This window comes from Gallinula chloropus (genome assembly GCF_964237585.1).
Source record: "Gallinula chloropus genome assembly, chromosome: 28".
Classification (NCBI taxonomy): domain Eukaryota; kingdom Metazoa; phylum Chordata; class Aves; order Gruiformes; family Rallidae; genus Gallinula; species Gallinula chloropus.
Genome location: NC_140113.1, coordinates 5,270,942 through 5,287,954, shown reverse-complemented (window position 1 = coordinate 5,287,954; position 17,013 = coordinate 5,270,942). Strand labels below are relative to the sequence as shown.

Genomic DNA, 17,013 nt, shown 5'->3' with positions numbered 1-17,013 from the left:
GTGCCCCCTGTGCTCTCTTATTTTGATTTTTTTCCTTTCTTTTTTATTGTTAAATTCCCAAAAATGGCTTGGTTGCTAGAACAATCTTCACTGTTTGGGGATTTGGCCATCAAGGTAGACATGTGCATCACTGTGGCAGCGTTTCCATGCTCGATTTGTACAAGAGAGTTCCTGGCTTGTGAGCTTTTTACTGCAAGTGGGTATTTGCTATTTTGATACTACTTTTAAAAAAAAAAAAAAAAAAGAACTGGGTTTTTTATACATTTGACCTATCAAAAGCCATTTCCTGCTCATTTTTTTATATCAAAAAGGAAAAGAAAAGCTGCTTGCCTATAGCCAAGCAGTTGGAGCAATACGAAGGACTACCTCAGTTGGACTTCTTTCCTATGATGGAACTATTTGTTCAGCCAGGTGCTGTCTTCTAAACAGAAAAATGCCATTGTGGAACATACTAAAGCCATTCTTTAAGTGCCTTTTGTCCTCTTCTGAAAGACTGGGCTCTGAATCACCGTATATATATAATTTTTATTTTTTATTTTTCTTTTTTTTTTCAATAAGCACTGAATTGTTTAAACTTGCCAACCGGATTTTATTTGGGTAAAGGATGACACTGTATCTGATTAGTGTGGATTTACAGATCTTGCAGGTTTCCTCCTAATGCTAGCTCTATTATGGTCCAGTGACTTAATTTCCCTTTGTTGCATTGCATTTCTACCTGGAAATGGAGAATAACCAATTCTGAGTCTTTGATACAAAACATTGGGCTTCTCACAGGTGACGTGGAGAAGGCGTGCTCTTGGGAATGGGCTGTGTGTTTCAAACAGCTGAGGTTTGCAGTTTAATACCTCAACGAGATGGGGATGTTTTTAATCACACTTCACTGCAGACAGACTGGAAGAAATGTGCCTAGTTTTGATTTTCTTAACTCTTACCCTTTATAAAATTATAATGTTAATATGTTAGGGAAAAGAAAAGCCACCTACACGTTTTATAGGGTTTTTTGCTGAATTTGTCAATTTTTTGTACAATGTCCGAGGTTTTCTCGAAAATAAATATCTTTTCAGATGAAATGAGACTCTTCCTTCAATTCTCTCTCTCTGAAGCAGGTTTCCAGACCTAATTACTTGGGTGGGAATGTTAATGTTATCATTAATATTAATAATATTAATTATTTGGATACTGTTACTCTAAGCATTTTGGGTTTTTCAGGTCTGCTATTTGCATTACGATTTTTTCATTATTAAGAAATTGCTAAAATACTAACTTGATAATTGTCTTTAAAACAGTTGCTTCAAGGCAGTAGCCCAAGGAGTATTTCGCTCAACTGACTCAAGAGATTCCTTAAACCTCACTGTTGTTTTGGGGCATAATTTTTATTAGATTTCCACAGCACTAAACCCAAAATACGGATTTGTGGTTGGAATTGTCTGCACCTTTAAGGAGCAGGGCCAGAACTGTTAAGAGCTTCCATGTCCATAGCCAGTAGAGTGAGGTCTCCAGAGACGTAAATGAAACCATGGAGGTTTGCATAGGCAAATGCAGATGGAGTAAGAGAAGAAAAGGTGCCGGTGTTTGAGACCTTGGATGGAGAAGCTGGGAAATTGTGCAACTGCTGCTTAATTTATCCATCTTGAAAACAAGGTTAGTGTTACCTGATATTGGAAGCGTTTAATGCTGTGTTAAACTTCATTGAAAACATCCTTAATCTCTATTGTGGTAAGAAGAATCTGGGGTGAGTGGGTGAAATTGAAGAATTGTGTAATTTATCTTAGGGGAAAATCCTATTGCAATGGATTCCAGGGTGTACTGTTTGTATTGTTATGTGGAATTTGGAAAGCAAATGTTTTCCTGTGTAGGTCTCAGTGTCCTGTTGTGTTAGGAGGTTGTGGTGAGGTGGGTGGTGGCCTCTTCTCCCTAGAGACTAGCAACAGGACAAGAGGAAATGATCTCAGATTGTGCCAAGGGAGGTTCAGATTGGGCATTAGGCAATGTTTCTTCAGTCAAAGAGTGGTGAAGCGTTGGGAGAGGCTGCCCAGGGAGGGGGTGGAATCTCTGTCCCTGGGGATGTTTAAAAAGTGGGTCGATGTGATGCTTCAGGAGAGGGTTTAGTGGTTCTGTGGTGCAGGGCTGATGGTTGGACTTGATGATCTTGAAGGTCTTTTCCAGCCCTGATGATTCTGTGATTCTGTTTGGCCTGAATTGGAACATCTCTGTGAGTTAGAGACCTTGTAGCTTTGGGCTTGCACAGCTGAACCGAAGCCTGTGCTATGCAGTGTGCTGGGGTCTGGGTGTGAAGGGCTGTGGGGTTTTAATGGCAGAGATGGTCAGAGGAAACGAAGTCTGTTTGTGGAGTAAACAGCCAGCGTGTGATTTGGTAAAATAAGCCTATTGCAGATGAGGAATGGGAAAGCTGGAATAACTTGGTGCCAAAAAGATTTAAGCAAGGAGCTTTTATCTTGAGCTTCCTAAGGCCAGGTTGGATGGGGCCCTGGGCAAGCCTGTCCCGTTCCAGGCCTGGAGGCTGGTGGCCCTGCCTGGTGCCGAGGGTTGGTGCTCTGGGATCCTGGGTGTCTCTTCCAACCCAACCATCCTGTGCTGGGAGCTGGGGTGCAGGTACCCAGCGCCTGCAGCCGGGCAGGGCCGTGGCACAGCTCCTGGGGGCAGGTCCTGCTGGGCCGCCTGGGCGCTGGGGCGGGAAGCGAGGCAGCGGGGCCTGGAGCTGATGCTCAGCTTCTCCCTGGAACGCTCCAGGCGGCTGCGGGCAGCCTCCGGCCCGCGGGGCCGTCCAGCCCTGACACCTTTGTGCTTCCCCGGCAGCCGGCCCGAGGAGGGGACACCCCGCGCCCTGCGCCGCGCCAAGGCCGGGGGCGCAGGGGGAGGATGAGGCAGGGCCCGGCCGCCATGAGGCCGCCCGGGGGGCTGGGGGGGGGGGGGGGGGCGGTCCCTCCCCGCCCCATTGGCGCAGGGCGGCCGCAGCGCCCCCCCCCCCCCGCCTCCGCGCTGCTGTGCGGCTCCTCACGTACTCACCGCCCCGCGCCCCCCTCCCCCGGAGCGCAGAGCTGTGTGGCGCTGACGGGCACTCCGCGCCGCCTATCAAAACCCGCCTTTTCCCTCTTTCGCCCAATAGCAGGTGAGGGAGAGCAGTCGTCTGCCTACGGCCGTGCTCTGATTGGCGGAAAGCCACTGAGCGACGTGAGAGCAGCTGGTAGATCCGCCTCTTGGTGGGCGGGTCCTTACCCGATGCAATTAGCGAATCAGCGGCTGCGCTCGTCTTGTTGTTCGCTGAGCGGCTCCACTATGGGCAGCGACCGCCGCCTCTCAGCGGCAGCGCCCCCAATCGCTGAGAGGGCGGCGCCGGCTGCAGCCAACGAGCAGGGCGAGGAGGCGGGCGGCAGGTGCTGGCCGCGGGGTGCTGCGCTCTCCTCACCGCCCCCCTTCCGCTCTGCCCCCCGCGCCGGGCCGCTCGGCGCTCCGCTGACGGGCAGCCCAGGGCCGCCGCCGCCGAGGGGGACCGCCGGCGGGCTCAGGTACGGGCGCTGCCGGCGCGTCTTTCCCTCCCTCCCTCCCTCCTTTCCTCGCGGGGCCTGCCGCCGCCTGCGGCTCCACCCCCGGGACCGCGGCGCCCGAGCCCCCCGCGGCTCGGCGCTGCCTACCGCCAGGTGCGCCGGCCTCCGTCCCGCCGGCCTTCAACCCCCCATCCCCCCTCTCCTCCGCGCCGAGCCCCTTCCCCGCTGCCTCCCCTCAGCGACGGGCCCTGGCTTCGCGGCTCTCTTCCGGACGCCGTCCTGCCGCGCCTCCCTCCGCCGGCCGACCCTCTTTCTCCAGGCCCGGCCCTCGTCCGCCGCCGGGCCCCGGCCTCAGGGGGGGACCGGCCTGCACAGCGGAGGGCCGGGCCCGTTGCGGCCCGTTCCTCCCGGCCCCACCGTCCGCTTTGTCTCGGGGCGGCGCGGAGGGATTCCCCCCCCCCGTACCCCGCCGCGGGCCCGTGTCCCCCCCCCCTCACCCTCCCCCGGTGCCTCAGGCCCCGGCCCGGTGCCCGCGGAAGGATCCGCGTCCGAGCGCGGCGTTTCAACGCAGGATTATGGGCGCGGGGGGGAGGGAAGGGCCCGGCCGGTCCCTCACACCCCCGGCTGGTCCCTCACACCCCCGGGGTACCGGCAGCGGGCGCCGTCTCGGCGGCGGTCGCGTTTGGGGGCGGTTGTGTCCCCCCGCCATGGCGGATTCAGCCGGGCGGCTCGGCCGCGGGCAGCGAGGTTTCCGCCGGCCGGACCGAGACGCTGCCGACCCGGAGCTGCCTGTAGCTCGGCGATCCCGCGGCGGGGTGTGCCAGGCCCCGTGTCAGAAAACCCGCTGGCAGGAACAGGACACCGGCGTATTGTTCCTCCCTCTTTTTCCCTTTCCCCTTTCTTCCTTTTCCCCTCCGGAGACAAAGTCTGGGGCCAAACCGGCTTTTTTCCCCTCATTTTCTTCCTTTTTTTTTTTTAAACCAATTTGAATAAGAAGAGCCGTGGTTACACGCCGTGCCCCTTCCTCAGGCCGAGCAGCCCCGAGCCCAAACGTTTGCGGCGTGAAGAAGCGAGCTGGCCGGCTGGGAGGGAGTTGTGCTGCTCAGACGCGCTTTGGCGGCTCGTCCCGGGGCTCCAGCTGCGGGGTTTGGGCTTTCCTGAGAGGAACGCGTGTCCAAGCCATGTCGGTCTCTGTAGCGTGTGGTGGAAAGGGAAGCTGTTGAGGAAACCCTTCGCCCGGAGGTGGTGCTTGGCTTTCCTCTAAGCCTGGCGTTGATCCTTGTTCTTGAGGGTGGTTTGAGAGGTGCGTGGGAGCTAGGCAAAGGGCAGAACGGCTGTTTTGAGAGGGTCAAAGCAATGAATTGGGTTGGTTTGTACTTCTCTTTCGACTTTAGTACTTTTTAATGAAAGCTGCTGTAAGGAATGGATGCTGTCTGGGGGCACAAACTGATTTTGTGTTGCTTAGGTCTCTTGCTGTGTGCTGAGGCAGTGTAAATTCGAGCTCGACCCTTCCAAAGTGAAGTTTCCTTTGACCCAAAGGAGTCCATTTTAAGAAACTCCATCAAAAAACGTGCTAGGGTTCCCCCCACCCCTTTTCCCACACAATAAATTACTTATTTCTTAGGAACTTTTCCTCTTTCTGTTGTATTTCCTTGTCCTGCTTTGTTAAAATTCCCAAAATCACTTGAAATCTTCAGAGTAGAATTCAAAAGGTACAGTTACATTGCAGCAATTACGTAAAATAACCCTTGGAGTGTGTGGGGGTAATTGCTTTATGACAGTGAGCTCCTGTTTCTTAGGTTCCCCTGTAATAAGGGACAGAAATCGAGGCAGGTAGACTGACTCCTCCGGTGCCAAAAGGAATCGCCGGCTGTTTCTTTCTCATTAGTGGTAGGAGTTGCTCCTGTGCAGAGTGTACGTAGGTGGATACACTCGCTGCCGTGGTACAGAGCTGCTGCTCACATCCAAGATGATCACTGAAACATCTTTTGGCAGGAAGATGCTGTCCTATACTCACATTTTTTTTCTTTCCTCCTTGAAATGAGATAATTCTCTTAACCAGTCCAGTAGGACCAGTGTATGTGTGATGGTCTTCTGTAGAAGAAGGCAGTTTTCTCAGTGAGTTAGAACACATGGGTGAAAGAACCAAGGACCCAGGTCAGACATCAAGTTGGACTTCAGGGTGAATTTGGGTTTTTATGTGAGACCTTGTGTAGGTGAGAGGTTTCAGTGGCTTTTGAGGAAAGAAGTTGATTGCAAAATGCACTTTCAGGGAGAATCTTGCCTGTTTTCTCTAGATAAAGCTGGTTATTGGGCTGGGGTGAATATGGTACTTGGAACTGGTCTGTTAAGCTGAAGGTTAGAGTGAATTGAAACTGTTTCTGGTGACACCATTGCCTCCTGTCGTGTAACAGGTAGTGTAGGTTGTTTTACAGATCTACAGACACGGGGTGTCTTAAATTATCAAAAATCTAGACAACTCCTGAAAAACAATGTCAGTATTTCCATAGAAGAGGACTCCAGTTGGGAAAACCAGTTTGTCCAGACGTGCTGGATACACATGTCCCCGGGGTGTTGTGGTGCCTTTATCAAGGGCTCCGAATTCTTATTTGCTACTAGGGATGTCCAGCTGTAAGTCAGTAAACAGTGTGTTGGCATTCAGGTGGATGTAATTAGCCTTCAGAGTTTGCACCACCTAATTCCCGTGACTATGGAAGTTGGGTAAGTAGCAATAATAGTGCTGTCTTGCTGCAGGCTGGGCCATTCTCACATCACTTAACACCTCAGGAAAATCTCTTTGGCAGAAGAATGAAACTTTTATTTCCTTTAATTAATTCCAGGTAATACTAGAATTAGCATTAGGTGAATTTTCCACCCTTCCTGACTCACTTTAAGTGTTCTACCCCATCCAGTTGAAAGGGATTTGTGATGCCTGTTCCTATGCACAGCGTTACTGGCAATGCAGCATCTGTTAATATCAAAGATGGATGACAGCTAAATATGTCACTGTGAAAGAGGGATTTGCTTAATATCTCTGGATGCCATCAGGATTCCCTGTGGCTGTGCAAGGAGCTGTTTGTAGTCATAATTTGTCATCTGTTTAAGAATCAAAAGATGCTTTTGCCCACTTGATGCCCTGGGAAAGGGGGATCCTTGACTGGGGCAGAATACTGGCTGCAATCTTGTTCATAGCTGTTCAATAACTGATGTTACTGTTCTCAATATAAAACCACTGTGGGGTGAGAAGGGCAGGTTTCCCCTCCCCTTCAGTATTTTTCAGTATATTGATTGCTTAGTAATACTTATTTTTAATCTTTGTTTTGGTCTAAACATGCTGGGTTTGTCACAGCTTATGGGGATAGTTGCTTATTCCATGGCTTAATTAAGAGGCTTCTTTTCATTTATATTTTCATGGAGTAAATTATTTTCCTTTTCTAAATGAAGGAGTTCCCTAATTCTGTTCTTACTGGGTGGCTGCTAACACAGGAGAAAGCATGTGTACTTGGTTGTCATGTTTTTCCTGTCGTTGAAGACCTTTCTTTAGCCTGTGTGTGCCTTGGTCATGGCAGAAATGACTTGCAACTTAATTAGTTTCTTTTTTTTTTTTTCCTTCCTTTGCTGTTGTGGAACGCTCAAGGACAAGCCACAGTTCCCCATTTCTTAAAAAAATACAAATTTGTTCTTTTGTTTCCTAAACCTGTGCAGCAGAAACCCTGTATTTGAATACAGGCTGAGAAGACGCTGCTGGAAGTTGGTTCAGATGATTTCCTGAGGGGTTCTGATATCCCTTTACAATTTTCAGTATGCGTTCAGAGGAGTGGGGGAGGATTTTGGTGAGGCTCTGGGCTTGTGGTTTGGAGGTATTTTTGGTAGATAAGTTTATGAGAAGTTTTCTCTATCTATTCTTGGGTCGGTGTTGACAAAACAAGCAGTGCAGCATTGGCTGTGATTAAGGAGCTGTAGCTTACAGGGGGAAGAACTAGATAACATTGGGCTGGGATGCAGTAGGAGTGTCTGAAGGTACCTTGAAACCAATGTGAAACTAGTTAATTTTCTCCTAGGTTTTGCTTTAATTTAGGTTTTAAATTGTCACTTCTTTCAGCTGCAATTTTAGTTAAAATAGTGTGAAATGGATATGAAAGGAAAATGCTTACCAGAAGAGACTGGGGTTCCCTCTCTTCTCTCTGTGAAGATGAGGAGTTCAAGTTATTTACAGGTGCAGCTGAGGATAGCTGTTCCTGCTGAAGAGCACTTCTGGAGCTGTGTGAGCTGCATGATGCTTCTTGGTCCTGTCCTTCCTCCTGCTGGCTTTGCCTCTTGCTCCTCTCTTCCCGAGTAGGTAATTTCCTGGCGGTGAAGCTGCTCTTAAGCCTGGAATCTGGGTCAGTGTGTCACACCCGCTCTGAGCAGGACCTAAAGCACCTTCTGCTGAAAAAAAAACCGAGAAGCATCAATGAGATTTTGACTTTTACACTGGTGAAAGAGTCAAAAGTGCTTAGGACAGTCACAGAGATTTGTTGAAATTCCTTCTTAGGAAAAGCCTGGGGAGAAGGTTAGCACTCCCTGAGACTGCTGCTGGAGGTTTGCTTAAAGCCTGTTGGGAATTAGTCCTCATTAAGGTACTGATCTGATGGAGAGTGACCTTTTTCTCCCAGGTGGTGCAGTAATGGAGTTTTCTGAAATGTGGGAGCTTTCTGCTCAGGATAATAGGTTACTTTACCATATTTTAAGGTTTCCAGCATTGCTGCAGGGAGTTCAGCATGTTGTGTGTTGAGACTTCGAGTTCTTGTTGAGACCAAACAGGGATAGATTTAAAAACCAGCTATTTCTACACCTTGGGGTCTGGCCAGCAGGTCTCTCCTTTCACTGGGGTCTTGCAGGTGGAAACGGTGAGCTCCTAAGTGCTGTTCTTCAGGCTGTAGCCCAGTGAACCCAAAGTAGTTTGGGTACCTGGTGCTGAGGATCCACAGTCCAGCTGCTGAGAGGAACCAGCCCAGGCTAAATGCCTTTTTTTAAAGTAATATATAATAATTTTAAAAGTAACATATATATTAGCCTTTCTATTCCTGCCTTACAGTGAAGATGATTAAAGAGAGCAAAGGTAATTGTTGTGTCATGCAACAAAGTGAAGGTAAAGATACCAGGCTACAGGATTTATCTGGGTAGTGACGTGCTGGTTTGTGTGGTTTTAATATGGGTTTATTCTCCTGTTCAGGAAAACCATGAATTGGGAGGGAGAGATGGGTGCTGATCCTGAATTAAGTCAGAACTAAACGTTACAGAAGGCTGTTGACTGCCTTGCTGCAGGCGGTAGGGAACAGTTTTAATTCCTCCCAGATTTATCGCTCTCCAATCTAAACACTGTGGCTGCTTTTCAGTCCCATTTACCACGAAGTAAGTTTGCTGCACTTGGGAGAAACGAATGAGTAACTGTAGGCTCGTGTAGCTGAGAGGATCTTCTGAGGGAAGGTTTTATTTTACTTTAATGAGCTGCATATGCTGCTTGATGTCAAGTGCAGGAGAATCTGGGATGCTGGAGAAGCCTCGGAGTGTAAAATTTAATAGGAGATCGTCTAATTCATCAAATCCCAGGTGGTGTCATCTCCATCCGCTCAGCTGGTGGGTGCTGTGCCTGGCTGGGAACTGCTCTCTGTTCCTCTCTCAAATAATTCATATTTTAGTTAGGTCTTAATGAGGGATATACAAAACTCAAAGGAGTTTAGAGGTTAAAAATATAATGAATATGTACACAATTTGGAGGAAAAGGTGTTAGTTTTCAATTCTTCCTGTAATTTTAGTCATTGAAAACCAGGTTGAGCAACACAACAAACTCCAAACTTAGAAATGTACCCTCTTGGCCTGAGCACTGTGATCTCATTCTTGGGGAGGAGGGAAAAGATGTTGCAGTTTGGCTTGCAGAGCATAACTCTTCTCTAAAATTAATGATAATTTATTCCCTGGTTTATGTAGTCTTGATGTTTTGCAAAAAGTTGGGGTGTGTTCTGCTGAGAAGCTTTTGGTAGTGCCTGATCCATTGGAATACAGGTGGAAATTTGAGTGCAGTTACTGAGAAAGGAAATCAATGGAAATAAAGATTCTGCTGTGTTTCAGCCCAATTTGTCCAAAAAAAAGGTAATTTCAAACAAACACATGGGATTTCCACTGATACTTGTGCTCAGTAATTAAATAATGAGTCAATTTAAGGAATTCTTTCACTACCAGGTTCTTACCTTACTGCACAGGAAATGCCTCAAATCCTACTTGAGTCAGAAGGAAAAGGCCAGTCAGGTGCATTTCAGATCTGTGTTTTGTTGTTCTTTGGGTTTGCTTTGGAACTTCATGGTATTTTCCCTTAGGATAAGATTGATTTATTCCCCTAAACGTTTTTTTTCCCTCATTTTGAGTTTGCCAGGGCTTTGAAGCAGTCCTAGTTCACAGACTGGGAGCATTCCTGCTCTGTAATCGCAGCCTCCAGCCCGGATACAGGTCGTAGCCCCGGGGATGTGGTTCTCACCCATCAGCAGTTTCTGGGAGCTAGCAGAGGTGTGAAAAAGCTGGGAATCCAGATTCCTTGTGAAGCACTAGGGCTCTTGCTGCTTTGTGCAGGAGAGGAAGAATGCTCAGCCTCCTCCCACACCCCACCAGTGCCCCATTTGGCCCTGTCTCCCTGACAATGGACATAAGCCCAGCCTGATTGATGGTTTGATGGAGGACAGTGAGATAAGCGATTTGGGTTTTTCCAAGCACTGACAACAGTTGCATTTAACATTTTGCCCAGACCTTTGGGGAATGCCATGCCAGCCTGGTCTTACTTGAGAGAGGAGCTCTGGGTACAGCTGCAGAGCAGGGGCAGTGTGAGCTAAGGATGGTTGTCCAGCGTTCCAGACATTCCTCAGGTGGAGGATGCGTGGAGGCTTGCTTCTCAGTCACCATGGAGTAAGGCCATGTTGGCTGGTGGGGGACTGTGTTTGGGCCATGAGGAATTCTTAATATGCCGTCTGTCAGATGAGGAATGCTTGGATGAGTCAAACTTCTCTTTTTCTAGTTATTATTGAAAGGGCAGGGGAGGCTTAGCAGGGTGAGAAGGCAGAAGGTTGGACACTTCGGGTGTTGAAACCAGGTCAGAGAATTTGTTGCCACTGATACTTACATTGTGTTACATGATGCTGCTGAGCTTTGACACATCCAGAGGGCAAGGGAGGCTTTAAGATTTTGCTTAAGACGCAGCATCTCTTTTTAGCTTTCCAAAGTATTGAACTAGTGTGTTATTTGCCTGGTAGCAGCTTCCTCCAGAACAATGCTCTCAGAATTACATCCCCAAAAGCGTGACCCTCTACGTTTTCAGCATTGAAACAAATGATTTGTTATTTATTACAGATTTTTGTGCTTTGTGGGGGATCCATCTTTATGCCTTCAAATATCTAAGCTATTTAGATGTGCCTCATTTAGTTATCTCCTTTTCTTCTCCCCTCCCCCGCCATCCAGTATCTGGGACTTAGGACCTTTTCCTGCCTTCGCTTGCCATGTTGTCCTTAGACGGTCTCCTGCAAGGATGTATAATTCACTGTCCTTACTTAGTGTAATGAGCTGTGGAACTTAATTTTCCTAACTGCTAACAGCAGTTTCACTGGTGTTGGAAGCAGCAGTGATGTTTGTTGTCTGCATTGATTAGATTAAGAGTTAGAAGGTTCAGTGTTCTGTAAGAAAAAGGCGATTCCATTGAAGAGCACAAACTCTTTATGTAGGAGATAACAGGCTCTCCTGTTTGGCAGAAGAGAGACCTGTGTCGTAGGAGGAGGATTTGCACCCTGTGCCTTGTGGAGAAGTTGGATTAGTAAAGACTTTTGGTTGCCTCTTTCAGATGTTGGAAACTTGTGTCCTGTGCTGAGGCTGTGGTTTGAGATGGTGGCTTCGTGCTATGGCTGTAGGAGTCCTACTGCTGCAGTTACGGGCTCATTTTAAAGCGCAGTCACGTCACCAGAGCCCCCTCCCTGATCTTCCTGTGCTGTGGCACCACACATCATCCTGTTTGGCAAAAGGAGAAGAACAAATGGCTGCGATGGGAGCGCAGTAGCTCTCCAAGTTGGTACTGCTGTGAGATTTCCTCTCGCTTCAAGCTGTGGCCGGCGCTTTGTTTGTTCTGTGATTCTGTTTTCATGGCTGTGGTTCCTCTCCCTTCAGCGGGGTGTGATGCTGGTGCCAGTGTGCAAGCCCAGCACCAGTGCTTGTGGGCTCACGTCTCTGTTTCCTGCTCTGAGTTGGCAGAAGGTTGCAGGGTGATATTTCTATGTGTCTTTTCAGCCCCTTCCATCACAACCCAAGTGAAAACTTGTGGAGTTGCTGTGGATGCTGAATCTCCTCTTCTAAAGATTTTGTTACGTGTGCATCCCACACAGTGTTTTGTCTACCAGATATTGAGCATGTTTGTGCTACAGGCATATGTTCCAAAGGGCCTTTTCCTTAATCTTTTTGAAGTTTGGTTGTCTGTCTTCAAGGCCTGTGGACAAAGCTTAGGGGGTCTTTGTGGGGCTGGTGGTGGAAAACTGCACCGTTCAAAAGTGGGTCTGCCAGTTGTGTGCAGCGTACGTGGTTGTGGCGCATACACCACTTGTGTAGCAGTTTACCCTTAGACCTGGTGCCTTCTTTAAAGGGCTCTGAAGGTCCATGTGTTCTGGTTTATCAGAGAAACTGATAATCCCAGGCAGTGTCTTAAGTTTGTTTGGCAAGATTAAAGACCGTGTTCTAGTGTTACTGGATCAACAAAAGGGGTTCTCTGTCATAAGCTCTGCTGCATTTCCACTGCTCAAATCTGGATGGGTGACAGGGGTTTAGTAACCCAGCAGGACTGGTTTGCGTTAGGCTTTCAGATGCATGCTCTGGGTGCTTCTGCCTGGTCAGGTTTGTTACCCCAGGACTTGGCATTGTCTACTCCAGCATCAGTAGTGGGGAACCACCTGATAGCCCCAATCCTTTCCCCAGAGGAAGGATTCACCACCTTGGAAAAGTCCTTCAGCTGTTGCTCTCAGCTGGGTTTCTTGGGGTTTTGCTCTGCTGTGCAGAAGTTTGATTCAACGGGTGGATTTCAGTCACAGAAGTGTCTTGGTTCACATCAGTTTTAAAGGGGAATAAGTCTCATGTACAACTTGGCTCTTTGTGTCCACCAGGATAATCCCTCTGGAGACAAGTTTTAGTGTTTCCTTACCCTGGGTGCAAATGAAAAGGTATTTCATAATATTTCAGGTTTTTTACTCTCTCTTACAAAGAAACAGAAGCACCCAGCTGAGAAAGATGCTTTAATGCTTCTTTTCAAGAATGAACAGGGGGGCTTAGACTCTTTCTGCAAAATCAGCCTTTTCAGTAGGAACAGTGAAGAGAGGAGAGTTTGTTCCCATCGTCACCATCCACCCCGCTGCACGGCCGAGCCCGCAGTGAGAAAATGCTTCCAGTGTTCTCCCAAGGTCGGATTCTGCTGGGAAATCTTCCTCAGTGATGCTGTGGAGCTGTCTTACAGCGCTGGTTTATGGAGCGTGCCTCCTGAAAATCCCCTATGGAAACTGCTGGGCAACTCCTGCAGCCCTGGGCTTGTCCTGGTGCTCTTGTCCTCCATAAAACTGGGAGCTGGGATGGAGTTAACAGTAAATGCTGCTGCTGTTTATCCCAAACACGCCAGTGCTGCTGTGTGAGTGGTAGTTAAGGAAGAAATTGTTTTGTCTGCGGGTTGGATGTCTTGAGCTCTGTGGGGCTGTGGGACACACACACGTGCTCATACAGGTGAGGGTGCAGGGTGCTGCTCTAACTGAAATACTTGAACAGATTCTCCCTTCCCATGAGCTCTGTGGCTATTTTTTTTTGTTAATAGCTTAATTAATTTAGTTAGATGAACACACATTGCAGCAAACGTTACCTAAGGTAGGTGTTAAGATGTTCCTTAGGATAAAGACATGGGATTGAAGGGGAAAATCTGTTGTGCTTCTCTGTCTCTGCACTAGAGTTTCAGTGCTGAGCACCATTGCTTGCATTGAGGCAGGTAGAGCCTTTAATTAATTAATTAAGCTTTGCATGAAGTCGTTTTTAGATGCACACACCCCATTTGTTGGGCATGTATTTGGACTGTTTGCTTCACAGAATAAGCATTGGAATTGTGTGAGGTGATCTTGAGGAAAAACTAGGATAAAACCTGGCTTTGGCTAATTTTTTTCTTCCCCTGGCTGTGGGTGAATCTGTAAATCCTGGGAAGGCATCCCTGGAGCAGATGGTGCTGGCGTGGATCCCTCTCAGGACGGAATTCAAGTTCCCTTCCCTCAGCCAGATCGTCCCCGTCAGCCGGTGCTGCTGCAGAGCTGCCGCGGTGCTTCCCGCTCGCCTGAGCGTCCCTGGCATTTCTACACCCGGTTTAAAAATAGCCCAAGTATTCCCAAATAAGATTGTGTTGGGATAAGAGTTCAGGGATGGTTTCTATCCATCTCCTGCTTCCCCCACAGTCAGTTTTCTTTTTCTTCCAATTCTTCCACCAGGAACAGCCGTGTTTTTTCCCTGTAAACAGTGTTTTTCTTTGGTAGTTGAGAGGAAACCTGGGACAGATGGATGCCCTGAGCTTATCAGCTCCTGTGGTTCGCCTCAGGGACGGGAGATGCTGTTTCCTCTTTTTGTATTCCCCCAAAACATTTGTTCCTGTGGGTATGGATCAAGTAGGCTTCTTATCTTAAAGTGTTGACCCTGAAACATAGCAAATGTGGGTGTTTTTCTGTATGGCGAGGCTGGAAATCGCTTTGGGTAGGGCCCCCCCTGGAGAAGAGGGGGGTGTGTGTGATTAAAGTGCCTTTTTGTTTTAATTTTTGCTGGAAATGCAGTTGTTAGAGGTGTCTGTCTGGGTGTGGGGAGTAAAATGGTGTCTTTCCAAAGTTGGTTTTGCTCTGTTGTGCCCAGGGTTTAGGGTTTGATTTTTGTGTGGGATTTGATTGTTGTGTGGGGTTTAGGGTTTGATTTTGTTAAGGAAGAGCTCTTCCAACGTGTCCCTCTGTTCAGGGACACAGTAAGTCTGCAGTTGAGGAGCACAGAGGATAGATAGGCTGAGTGTGTGAGAGGCTGTGGCTCTGGACATGAAATTGCTTTCAAGGCCACGCTGGGGAACAGCTTAGAATTGCAGACTGCTTGTTTGGAAACACATTTTACATGAAAGTTATGCTGACAAATTCTAATTTTTTCCTAAAATTACCAGTCCAAACTATTCATCTGCCTTTGAAATGAAAAAACCCTCTTTCACCTAGTTAAGAGCGATGGAAACCTCAGTGCCCTGGGTGAGCTGGGTGCTGGGTCTGCTTAAATCAGTGGGTGATGTTGTTTTATAACTGTGTGAGCCAAGTGAGAGTATCTGCTGTCTCTGGAGAGGTATGAGTGTTGTGCCACGCTCGCTGGTTAACCCACTGATACAGCACACTTCCTCTACTTGGCTTTTCCTAACACCAGCAATACCTCTAGTAGCATCTGGAATACTTCTTGGCTGGTTCAAAATCAACTGAAATGCAAACATACTTTGCTGGTGGTTCCGAAGTCACGCTGGAGGTGGCCTTGCTGTGCCTTTGATTCCTGTACAGCCCCGCAGTGCCCTCTCGTGATGGCTGCAGCATATTGTACATCCTGGAGAGTTACATTTGCGACTGAAACACCCTTAAAACTTCTTGTGAATTTCCAGCATAACCTTAGAAAGGTCCATTTTAAAACCACTGATTTCACCCAGATTCGGTTTTTGGATTATTTTTTCCCCCTCCTGGAGATTTTGCAGTAAATTGGGGAATTTTACTTTCCACACTGAAAGGTCTTGTGAAATTCTGCATCTACATTTCTTTGGAGAGTGGGCTGATGCTTCGTTTTGCCTGTGTATGTTGCAAATAGGAAGTGTAATGAAGTTAGGTGTTTTTTTTAAAAAGAAAGGATTCTTTAATTTTTAAAATAGCCTTGGCCAGAGCTGTTGTGTTTGAAACTTGGTATAGAAAAGGATGTTCTGGTGCAAAATTTGGGGGGCAGCTAGTTCCATGTGTGCAGTGTAGATGCTGAAGGAGCTGTGTGTCGGTGATGGCCATTCTGATGAGGTGCTACTTGGTATGATGAATGGAGGGGGTGATGTTAAGTCTGGGATCTATATTTAGGCCCTATCTGATCTCAGCTGATCCTGGTATCAGGAGTTCCCTCATACTTGACCCTGCTTAGGGCCCTGCAGACAAAGAGGGTAATGGGATTTTGGGGTTGAAGCCCTTCAGTCCCCATGTTGGAGGGTTTTACCAGTACTTTATTTGGGGAGTAAGGGGGAGAAATGACAAATGTATCCGTGCCTTTCTGGGAAATGGATTAAAGCACAGAGAAAGAAAACATTTTTAACCATTTTCTCCCCACCTCTCTCTCTTTCTCTCTCCCTCTTTGTTTCCCCTTTGCAGGCGCTGCCGCCACACTAGAAATATGGGGTCGGAAAACCCAAGTCCCCAGAACCCTGGCTGTAAGATCATGACCTTTCGCCCTACCCTGGAGGAGTTCCGAGACTTCGGGAAGTACATCGCTTACATCGAATCGCAGGGAGCTCATCGGGCAGGGCTCGCCAAGGTGAGTTCCCTGCCTGAGGGAGGTGAAGCTTCCCAAAGGCTGTTTTCCAGAGGCTGGGCTCTGTGTGAGGCGCCTGTGAAGTTCTGTCACTCAGAAGCGGTTTGGTGTTGTGTGAGTCCAGCAGAGTGGGGCTTTGAAAACTGCAGTTGTGGTTTCTGTTTGGGTTTATGCAGAGAGGAGGCAGAGGATTACGTGCCTTTCTGAGGAGTGCAGGCAGGCAGTCAGTTGCAGGATGTCTTTTCCTGATCCCGAACTGGAAAGCCAGGACGTTCCCAGCCCTTGCAGAGAAGGTTTAGGGGTATTTCCATGTCCTGATCCTGTTGCCATGGTCCTCGGGCTGGAGGCGTGAGCCTTTCGGCTCCCCCAGAGCCCAGGGTACAGCATCAAGCTTGGATGGGGAAGAGGGCCTAAACCCTGCCTGTATGAATGGGGACAGACCTTTTATGTTCTGGGCAAGCATCTTGTGCCAACTCGAATCCAAACCTGCAGATGTGTCCTGTGCTTACGGGATTCCCATAATACCAACAAAACTCTCTTTGACCTTTAGGAAGCAGTTCTCCAGACAGCTCTAAAACATATTTCTGCTTCTTTCCCATCCACATCTTTACACTGACCCTGATGAAACATCATGAGAACTCTTCATGTGAAGCTTCTAAATCCCAATGCTTGTCATACAACTGTTGGGAAAAAATCCGGACTAACTGATTAGGAAGAGTATTTCTGTGGCCACATCACATTGCACCACAGGCTGAGGCAGATCATTTGTTCTGACAAGGTAGTTAGATATGGTATTTAGCAGAACTTTAATAAAGCACAGCAGAGAAATAAAGCTGTTAGGCATGAAATAATTCTTATTTCTTCTAAAACATAGGTCAATTACTGGGTTTATTTCAGTTTGAAATTGAGCTGGATA

General features: G+C 48.0%; 1 protein-coding gene across 1 annotated transcript in view; it reads left to right on the top strand.

The window, feature by feature from the left end:
• Positions 1 to 15,959: 15,959 nt before the first annotated feature.
• Positions 15,960 to 17,013, top strand: part of KDM4B (lysine demethylase 4B) — a gene marked incomplete at its 5' end in the record, with an annotated part of 65,269 nt that continues 64,215 nt past the window's right edge. The window contains one exon of the mRNA XM_084276097.1: positions 15,960 to 16,100. Within this exon, the coding sequence (XP_084132223.1) occupies positions 15,960 to 16,100 (141 nt within the window). The remainder of the gene's footprint in view (positions 16,101 to 17,013) is intronic.